The sequence below is a fragment of the Dipodomys ordii genome, unplaced genomic scaffold (assembly GCF_000151885.1).
Source record: "Dipodomys ordii isolate 6190 unplaced genomic scaffold, Dord_2.0 Scaffold64, whole genome shotgun sequence".
Taxonomy (NCBI): domain Eukaryota; kingdom Metazoa; phylum Chordata; class Mammalia; order Rodentia; family Heteromyidae; genus Dipodomys; species Dipodomys ordii.
This window is the reverse complement of record NW_012267280.1, coordinates 4,837,709-4,848,414: the sequence shown is the minus strand read 5'-3', so window position 1 is coordinate 4,848,414 and position 10,706 is coordinate 4,837,709. Positions and strand designations below refer to the sequence as shown.

At 50.1% G+C, this 10,706-nt stretch overlaps 1 protein-coding gene across 1 annotated transcript in view; it reads left to right on the top strand.

The window, feature by feature from the left end:
* Window positions 1–8,756, top strand: part of Atp8b3 (ATPase, aminophospholipid transporter, class I, type 8B, member 3) — a 27,973-nt gene extending 19,217 nt beyond the window's left edge. Inside the window, exons 24-29 of the mRNA XM_013022700.1 lie at window positions 2,340–2,423; window positions 3,275–3,514; window positions 3,656–3,794; window positions 4,883–5,010; window positions 6,413–6,662; window positions 8,743–8,756. Of these exons, the coding sequence (XP_012878154.1) occupies window positions 2,340–2,423; window positions 3,275–3,514; window positions 3,656–3,794; window positions 4,883–5,010; window positions 6,413–6,662; window positions 8,743–8,756 (855 nt within the window). The remainder of the gene's footprint in view (window positions 1–2,339; window positions 2,424–3,274; window positions 3,515–3,655; window positions 3,795–4,882; window positions 5,011–6,412; window positions 6,663–8,742) is intronic.
* The last annotated feature ends 1,950 nt before the right edge of the window (window positions 8,757–10,706 follow it).

Genomic DNA, 10,706 nt, shown 5'->3' with positions numbered 1-10,706 from the left:
GGTCTCTCCTGCCCAGGCTGGCTTTGAACCGCGATCCTCAGATCTCAGCCTCCTGAGTAGCTAGGATTACAGGTGTGAGCCACCAGCGCCCGGCTGAGTACATTTCTTATCAAGCATTGTTGCCTCCTCCTTTGTTTCCCTTTCCCATCCCATCCTCCTCCCACCCCGCCCCCCAAGATCCTCTTATCTATGTCTCTCCTGTAGCTGAGATTAAAGGTGCATACACCCCTGTTGGAGTGTTACTATCTAACTTTCTGCTTGAGCTGGCATTGCACTGTGACTCTTAAAATCCCTGCCCACCAGCTAGCTGGGATTATCAGTAGGAGCCACCATGCATGGCCTTATATATTCCAGTCTTGGGGCTTGAACTCAGGGCCTGGGTGCTATCCCTGAGCTTCTTTTGCTCAAGGCTAGCACTCTACCATTTGAGCCACAGAACCACTTCCAACTTTTTCTGTGTATGTGGTACTGAGGAATCAAACCCAGGAATTCATGCATGCTAGATAAGCTCTCTACTACTAAGCCACATTCCCAGTCCGGATTTATATATTTTTATTTTAACTTATCTATTCTATATAGTTAGCTAGTACCTGCATTTGAACTTAGGGCCTCATGCTTGCTCAGCTTGCCTGCTTGACTGGTGCTCTGTCACTTGTGAACATACTGTACAGAGGGGTTACAATTACATGGGCAGGATAATGCGTACATTTCTTATCAAGCATTGCAGCCTCCTCCTTTGTTTACCCTTCACATCCCTTCCCAGCCTCCCCCCTCCCCTTCAAGCTCCAAATTTTTGCTGATTATTTTGGAGATGAAGTCTTAGGAGTTTTTCCTCCGTGGTCTGACTTTGGACTATAACTCTATGTATCTCAGCCTCCTGACAGCAAGGATTACAGGTGTGAGCCAGTGACACATAGCTTACCTATCTTTATCGCCTACCTTCTGCAACAGAATCTTTTTGTTGTTGTTGTTGTTGGTTGTGGGGCCTGAGCTCTGGGCCTGGGTGCTGTCCCTCAGCTCTTTACCTCAAGACTAGCACTCTACCACTTGAACCACAGCACCACTTCTGTTTTTTTCTGCTTATGTAGTGCTGAGGAATCAAACCCAAGGCCTCATGCATGCATGGCAAGCACTCTACCACTGAGCCACCTTCCCAGCCCCTGCAACAGAATATTTATCTATTGCCCCTATCTTATCCATTTACCCTCTATATTTATCAGTATTCTCTAAAACTGTGTGTCACTTGCCTATCTCTACCTTCAAATACCACCTCTCACTGAGCATGTTAGAACCTATGAGTGTCTCCAGCACACAGCTTGCTCAGCCCTTACCTTGCTGGCTCCTCATGGCTTCTTCTCTTCCCCTTAGCCTTTTACCTATCGCTTCGAAGGCACGTAAAATGGTTTGGGGTTGAAACACTCAGCTGAAGTGAATTCAGATTCTGCAGGAGTGGGGCGCTGGGGGCTCACACCTGTAATCCTAGCTACTCAGGAGACTGAGCTCTGAGGATCGTGGTTCAAACCTGCCTGGGCAGGAAAATCCATGAGATTTTTTATCTCTAACTAACCAAAAGCCAGAAGTGAAGCTGTGACTCAAGTGGCAGAGGGCCAGCTTTGAGCAAAAAAAGCCAAAGGAAAGCTTGAGGCCCTGAATTCAAGCTCCAGTACCGGTGCACACGCAAAAGCCCTGAGCAACAATAGCAACAACAACAAAAAACATTCTGGAGGAAAGCTGAGCCAGCTGCCAGTCTCTCCTAGCTCTCAACTCATCAGAAGTTCCCTAAATCTAGGCTAATGAGACGCTGGAAAGACTTGGAAGCACATTCTCCTTTTTTGTTTTTATTTCTGGTGCCTTGAATTCAGAGCATTGTCCTGAGCGCTGTCCCTGAGCTTTTTCACTCAAGTCTAGTGCTCTACCACTTTGCCACTTCAGTTTTCTGGTTTCTGGGTGGTTAATTGGAGACAAGAGTCTCTCAGATTTTCCTGCCCGGGCTGGCTTTGCATCTTGATCCTCAGAGCTCAGTTTCCTGAGTAGCTAGATGACAGGCGTGAGCCATGGTGCCAGCCTACATGCTGTTCTTGATCCAGTCATCCACTTACTGTCCAGTTAGAGGATGCATTTTCTCAAAAGCTTAGAGTTCTCTTCTGTCTCCTGCTTATCCTCTTCTAGCCCTTATCAGCAACACTTAGCCCAGCATGGACTTAGCTTAGCCCTGGTCATTACAGCAACTCCTAGACCTTCTGGGACTCCTCCCTCCAGCTGGTGGCCAGCTGGGCAGGGTCCCTGGGCCCCTGGCCTTCAAGCCTCTGGCCATCTTTATGTCCTGACTCTGTGCACAGCCCCTGTACGAAGGCTGGTTCCTGGCTCTCTTCAACCTGCTCTACACCATCCTCCTGGTCTTCTACATTGGGCTTTTTGAGAAGGTGAGCAGGGGTGAGGTCTGGCTTCCGCCATGGCGGGTATGGGGTGCAGGGAAGCCTGGCCCAGGAACAATCTCTGTGCCCTTACTTGGTATCTGCGCTCACTGAGCTCTGCCTCAGATGGGGTGTCAGAGGAACTATCATAAGCTGGGTGCTGGTGGCTCATACCCGTAATCCTAGCTACTCAAGAGGCTGAGATCTGAGGATCCAGCTTCAAAGCCAGCCTGGTGAGAAAAACCAGAACTTTTTTTTGGGGGGGGGTCAGTTGTGGGGCTTGAACTCTGGGCCTGGGCACCTTCCCTCAGCTCTTCAGCTCAAGGCGATTGCTCTACCACTTGAGCCACAGCACCACTTCCGGTTTTTTGGTGTTTAATTGGAGATAAGAGTCTCATGGGGACTTTCCTGCCCGGGCTGGCTTTGAACTGCCATCTTCAGATCTCAGCCTCTTGAGTTGGTAGGATTACAGGTGTGAGCTACCAGTACCCAGCTTAAATCAGAACTTTGTTTTTGGTGCTAGTCCTGGGGCTTGAACTCAAGGCCTGGGCACTGTCCTTTTGTGCTCAAGGCTGGTGCTTTACCACTTGAGCCACAGATCAACGTCTAACTTTTTTGGGGGGTAGATTGGAGATAAGAGTATCATGAACATTGCTTCCTGGGCTGACTTTGAACTGCAGTCCTCAGATGTCAGCCTCCTGAGTAGCTGGGGTTACAAATGTGAGCCATCGCCTCTTGGCAACATCTTTGATTTAATTCACTGCAGCTCATGCCACTTTGTGCTACAGAGGTGGCCAGATCCCTTCAGGGGTCCCTCCCATTCCCTGTCCTGTCCCAAGAGCCTGCTGACTCTTTCCTAGGATGTGAGTGCTGAGCAGAGCCTGGACATGCCCCGGCTGTATATGGCTGGCCAGAGAGAGGCACTTTTCAACTACCGGATCTTCTTCCAAGCCATTGCCCATGGCACGGCCACCTCCCTGATCAACTTCTTCATGACACTGTGGATCAGCCGAGACACAGCAGGGCCTGCCAGCCTTGGCGACTACCAGTCCTTCGCGGTGACAGTGGCCGTCTCAGGCTTGCTGTCCGTTATCATGGAGGTAGGCAGGGCCACCACCTCATCTCCCCATGTCCAGGGGCCATGGAGGCCACCCAGGTGACCTTCCCGGACCCTAGAACTCGATGTCCTGACCCAGATAATCCTCCAACCCTGGCTGTTCCTTTCCCCCTTTCCTGTCTAGGCCATCCTGGTCATCAAATACTGGAGCGTTCTGTGTGTCCTGGCTGTTTTCCTCAGCCTTGGCTTCTACGCAATTATGACATTTTTCACCCAGAGCTTGTGGCTGTTCAGGATCTCTCCATCAACGTTCCCATTTCTCTGTGAGCCCCACCGGGAGATCTTGACACAGGCAACACAGGCATCCCTGACACATCAGTAGGGACAGGGCGTGGGGAGAGGCAGGGAAAGGTGGGGGGGTGGCCTCCAGGGACCCCAAAACAGCCATATGCAAAGCCTGGACTTTGGTGGTTCATGTCTATAATCCTAGCAATTCAGGAGGCTAAGATCTAAAGGATAGTGGTTCAAAGCTAGCTCAGGCAGGAAAGTCTGTGATACTCCAATTAAATAACAAAAAACCAGAAGTAGAGTCGTGGCTCAAGTGATAGAGCACTAGCCTTGTGCTAAAAAGCTCAGGGACAGAGGCTGGGAAGGTGGCTCAGTGGTAGAGTGCTTGCCTCTCATGCACGAGGTCCTGGGTTTGATTCCTCAGTACCACATAAGCAGAAAAAGCCAGAAGTGGCACTGTGGCTCAAGTGGTAGAGACCTTGCCTTGAGCTGAAGAACTGAAAGACAGCGTCCAGGCCCAGAGTTCAGGCCCCACGACCAACCAAACAAAAAGTGCAGGCACAATACCTAGGCCCTGAGTTCAAGCCCCAGGAATGGAAAGAAAGAAAGAAAGAAGCTGGCGCTGGTGGCTCATGCCTGTAATCCTAGCTACTCAGGAGGCTGAGATCTGAGGATCTCGGTTCAAAGCCAGCCTGGGCAGGAAAGTCTGTGAAACTCATATCTCCAACCAACCACCAGAAAACCAGAAGTGGTGCTGTAGCTCAAGTGGTAGAGTGCTCACCTTGAGCTGAAGAGCTGAGGGACAGCACTCAGGACCAGAGTTCAAGCCCCACGATTGACAAAAAAAAAAAAAAATCAGAAATGGAGCTGTGGCTCAACGTGGTGAAGAACTAGCCTGAACAAAAGAGCTCAAGGCAGCACCTAAACCCTGATTTCGAGCCCCATAACCATCGAAACAAAAAACAAAGCAAGAATTAAAAGCAAAAAGCAAAAGCCATGCAGGTGGCTCACAGTCACCTAGCAAGTCCTGAGGAAGGGGATGCTGTTTGGTGGTGGTCTGGAGACATGGGGGGGGGGAAGGAAGGAAGCAAGGTCTCTGTTATGTTCCTCATCCTCTTCTCAGATGCTGACTACACTGTGCTGACCCAGCCGTCCAATCTGCTGGTGATCCTGCTGAACATGGCCACGACCACATTACCCATCCTGGCCTTCCGCGTCATCCACCAGCATTTCAGGGAGCTGCGCCCCAAGGTGAAGCATGGCTGGAGTGCCTTGAGCCTCCTGGGACCCCATCAGCTCCTCCTTGCTCTCCCTATGAGAGGGGTGGACATGGAACCCCATGTGTTCCCTGTGCTCCCAGAGGGGTACGCTCCCTAAAGGAAGACCACACATCCTGGTATAGGAGAGCCAACCTGCATGCACTGGCTGGCATTAGTTCCCCAAGTATTATAGGGTTTAAGTGACTGAACCAACCTTGAAATGCTCTAGGGAAAGGGGGGCATTTGGGAGCACATAGAAATATCCTAAGCAGGGGTTGGGAATGTGTCTTAGTGGTAGAGTGCTTGCCTTACATGCATGAAGCCCTGGGTTCGATTCTTCAGTACCACATACACAGAAAAAGCCAGTAGTGGCGCTGTGGCTCAAGTGGTAGAGTGTTAGCCTTGAGCAAAAGAAGCTTAGGGACAGTGCCCAGGCCCAAAGTCCAAGCCCCAGGATTGACAAAAAAATAAATAAAAAAAAATAAAAATCCTAAGCAACCACAAGTGGAGAAGTGAGCATCCAGTGTGGTCTCCGAATAGATTGAGGGACCACTGTGTCTAGACATCATGTGGGTTTTATCACAGTGAACAAAGAAAGTACTGGCTTAGAATGCACTTAGTGGCAGAGTGCTTGCCTAGCATGCATGAAACCCTGGGTTTGATTGCTCAGTACCACATACACAGAAAAAGCCAAGTGGTAGAGTGCTAGCCTTGAGCAAAAGAGGGTTAAGGGCAGTGCCCATGGCCTGAGTTCAAGTCCCAGGACTGGCAAAGAAAAAAGAAAAAGAAAAGGAAATAAAAGGAAAGAAAAGAAAGAGAGAGAGAGAGAGAGAGAGAGAGAGAAAGGAAGGAAGGAAGGAAGGAAGAAAGAAAAAGAAATACTAGTCAGGTGCCCGTGGCTCATGCTTGTAATCCTAGCTACACTGGAGGCTGAGATCTGAGGATTACAGTTCGAAGCTAGCACAGGCAGGAAAGTCTGTGTGACTCATATCTCTTTAACCACCAGAAAACCAGAAGTGGTTCTGTGGCTCAAAGTGGTAAAGTGAAAAAGCTCAGGGACAGTACCCAGGTCCTGACTGACCAAAAAAAAAAAATACACGTGTAACAAAAACATAATTCACCCCCCCCAAAAAAAATAATTCGCTCTGGGAAAGATTCTGATTGGCTGCTCAAGAGTTCAGTCCCAGGTGAGAATGCGGATGGGCTATTCTAGAGTGAAGTCCCAGGGAAGGACTCTGGCAGATCCAAGTCAAATTTCAGGGCAGATTCTAGTTGACTCACCTTGAAACCAGAAGCAGGTGGCCAGTCCCCGAGGGCTCTGGAGGTTCCTAACTTGGAGGCCAGTGACTAGAGTCACGCTGGAGTCTGATGCCCGTGTCCCGCTGTGCTTTCAGGAAGAGGAAGCCCTGAAGGATGAAATCTTCACCGTGGAACGCATGCTTCATTTGCGCCGGGCGGCTCCCACTCGGCGTTCCAGCTACGCCTTCTCCCACCGTGAGGGCTACGCAGACCTCATCACGCGGGGTGCGATCCTGAAGAAGTCTCCCAAGCTCCACAGAGATTCCCCGGTCCCATCTGATGAAGAACAGCAGCCACACAGGAACACTAGGAAGACATCTTTCGTGGTGAAGAAGATTCATCAGTGTCAGGGAAAGGCAACTTCCATGCCGTCTTCAGTCAGGAGCTTGTCATTAATTGTAGGAAGACAGTCTACTCTTCCCTCAGAAACCCAACCCACTGTCACCACACGATGGTCTACCACTGTGAGCAGACTATCTCGGTCTTTCCAGGATAAGACATTGTCATTCCAGGCAAGCCAGCGATCACCTTCTAAGGACCCGTCTCAGCTCTTTGCCACCCAGTCATTGCATTCCTGCCAGGCCTTTGCTGATAGGAGACTTTGGAGAGGTCATCATCATTCTGCACACTGGCAGAAGAGCTGGCGAAACATCCAGCAAAAGGATCTCAACCCCCAAAGGAAGAAAGAGCCACTTCCTAAAATGCCCCACACATCACCGGCAGAGACCCAGATGCCAGATTTTAGATAGTCATCGATGAATGAGCATCCATAGAGATAGAGCTCTGGCCCTCAGAGGGGCAGCCAATGCCCGTTGAGGAGCATTTTCTACCAGACTTGGCGGTGCAGCCACCTCTACCCCCAGAAGAGACGTCATTGACTTGTAAAAGCCTATCAGTGAACAGGAGACCTTTCTCCAAAGGTGAGGCTCTACATCTTGCTTTTTCCTAACAAATCAGAGTCCATCCAACCCCAGGGAGAGCATTTTGGGGCTCAATCCCACACTTTGGGCTTTCCTACTCTTCTTTTGTCCAAGCCACATAGACGATTCCTGGTTTTTTAAAAAGTAAAAACAGCCAGGTTTTTTTTTTTTTACTGTAAAACACCTGCAATCCTAGCTACTCAAGAAGCTGAGATCTGAGGATGGAAGTTCAAAGCCAGCCCAGGCAGGAAAATCTATAAGAGTTTTAACTTTAACCAGCAAAAAGCCAGAAGTAGAAGCCAGGCACTGGTGGCTCATACCTATAGTCCTAGCTACTCAGGAAGCTCAGATCTGAGGGTCACTGTTTGATGCCAGCCCAGGCAAGAAATCCGAGACTCTTATCTCCAATATATTATTTAAAAAAAAAAAAAGCTGGAAGTGGTGCTGTGGCTCAAGTGGCAGAGTGCTAGCATTGAGCAAAAGAAGCTTAGGGACAGAGCCTAGGCTGAGTTCAAGGCTCCAGACTGACAACAACAACAACAACAAAGAGAAGCTAGGCAGTATTGGCTCATGTTTGTAATCCTAGCTACTCAGGAGGCTGAGTTCAAAGCCAGCCCAGGCCAGAAAGTCCATGAGATTCTTATCTCCAATTAACCACCAGAAAACTGGAAGTGGCACTGTGGCTCAAGTGGTAGAGTGCTGGCCTTGAGCTAAAGAGCTGAGGGACAGCGCCCAGGCCCAGAGTTCAAGCCCCACGACTGACCAAAAAAAAAAAGGCAAGGCTGGGAAGGTGGCTCAGTGGTAGAGCGCTTGCCTTGCATGCTTGAAGCCCTGGGTTCAATTCCTCAGCACCACATAAGCAGAAAAAAAAAAGCTGGAAGTGGCGCTGTGGCTCAAGTGGTAGAGCACTAGCCTTGAGCTGAAGAGCTGAGGGACAGCGCCCAGGCCCAGAGATCAGGCCCCACAACAGGACCCAGAAATAAAAAGGCAGAAGTAGAGACAGGGCTCAAATGGCAAAACACCAGCCTTGTACAGAAAAAGCACAAGACCCTGAGTTCAAGTCCCAGTACACACACACACACACACACACACACACACACACACACACACACACACACACACACACACACTCAGAGTCAAAATACTGACCTCTGGTGGTAGGTAGACATTGCTTCCTTTCCATTCTGGAGAAGACAGTGCCAGCAGGAGAGAGCAGAGCAGGTTCTACCTAACAACCTGGCCCTCCTCCACCTGCCCCTACCACCTCCTGCCTACTGGCCCTCCTCCACCTGCCCCTACCACCTCCTGCCTACTGGCCCTTCTCCACCTGCCCCTACCACCTCCTGCCTACTGGCCCTTCTCCACCTGCCCCTACCACCTCCTGCCTACTGGCCCTCCTCCACCTGCCCCTACCACCTCCTGCCTACTGGCTGGCCCTTCTCAGACAAATTACACGAGTTCCAAATCTAACCTCTTCTGACTACTTTCTCCCCTCTACTTCCCAGCTTTGGGCAGTTAGAACAATGGACAGTGATGGCTCCCATGTAGGTCCTAACAAGGTCTGCATGGAAGGGGCCTATCTGGCCCAGAGGCCCCAAGCTTCTGATTCTTAAATGATAGAGCAGGGAGAAACAGGGTCCTACCTTCCTTCACTCCTTTCCTCCTTCCTGTGTGCAGGGCTTGGGGAGCCCTGGCCTTCTCCTTTTCTGTCCATCCCCAGTCAACCAACACACACACACCCAGCTTAGTGACTAGAAAATAATTTATTGAAGAAAAAAAAACAAAACAACAAACCCAGCACAGCAATGGTTAACACAATGGTGATGACTTTTTTTTTTAACTTTTAAGCTTATCACCTGAGGGTGGGTGTGAGGCTGTTCTTCCCTTACTGTTTTGGAGACCTAGAACTTTCCACAGCCCAAATAGCAACCCTACTTCCTCATCTTTACTAGCAATACTCTGGGTCTCCTCCACACCCTCCGCTGAGGTAATTCACCAAAACCAGCCCTAGTGATAGAGCTCTGGGGCCCAAAGGCCTGGCTTGGGTTGAAACAGTTTGGGCTAAGAAGGTAAAAATTGATGAGGCCCCTCCCCCCATCCATGCCATCATCTGAGACCTAAGACCCCACCCCCAGCATCTGTCACACGTGGTGTGGACATCCCTTAGCTGTCCCCACCCATCACCCACATTCTTGGGGTCTACCAGGAAAGAAATCTGCCCACCTAGGAGTGGCTCAGAGGCCTGACCACCTGGCGAAGGAGGAGCGAGGCAAACGCAAGATCCCAGAGCCTCATTTCCAATACTGGGGTCAGTATATGTGTGTGGGGAGCAGGGGTGGGGCTCTGCTCTTCAAGACCCAGGAGTGGCTGAGAGGGAAGGCTCTCATCTCCCAGGCTGGGCAGAAAGGTGAATTGGTGGCCAGTCCTGGGTCAGGGAGGCTGAGGGTACCTCCCAACGGAAATAGATGAGTCTCAGGACTGTTTGGATCTGGGGAAGTTGAGGCACACCCCAGCTCCTCCCCACCACCTAGGTAACAAGAATCCAATTGCCTGATTGTCTCTCTCCTCTGAACAAGACACTTGGGAATTCAGGCTCAGGTAAAACCAACCCTGGTGGGTGGGGGAGGGCGGGAGAGCCACAGCAGCGCTGAAGGCCCTGGGCATCCAAAATCCAGGCTGGGGCAGGCAGGTGGGATGTGAGGTGCTGGGAACTGAAGGTTCAGTCTGCTCCAGGACCCTTTCTTCCTCTCCACCTGGGTTCGGGTGCCTGGGGAGAGCCTCAATTTCTTAGAACATGGGGGACAGAAACAGCAGCTTAAAGCACACACGGAACAGCAGGGACTTGGGCATGAAATACAACCATGTGACATGGAACCCCCCACCCCACCCCCACTTACTACATCATTGGCAAGAAGGAATACATTAGCCATGCATCAACTCAAATTCCATCGCGTCTTTTTTTTTTCTTAAATTACATTTGAACACAGAACACATAGAATAATAAATACTCTTATAAGACATGACTAAAATAAAACAACAACAACCAAAAAAACCCAAGGAACAGAACAAGGCAGGAAACAGAAGATCCACTCTCTTTCCTAAAAGACTTGTACATGAGAAGTCTGGTCCCAGGCTGGCCGAGGCCACCACGGCCCAGCCCCACCCTCGCCCGCCCCGCTGGCCCGGCTTCTGCTGCCCTGACATTCAATACGTCTTCCACGGAAGCCGCCACAGAAATGACATGCCATCGTCTGCAAAATTATAATTTAACGGTATAAAGCTTCAAGTCACGTATTCCAAAAACTAGCTAAGGATTTTTTTTTAAATCACATAAACTATACATTAAATATTTTGAGGTATTTCAGAGAGAATTGTCAAAGGCTAGAAGGAATTGTGCTGGAAGATGGGTTCCCAGCATGGGGAAAGGTCTTTGGTAAGTAGGTGATGGGCATAGAGGACAGTCCACGGG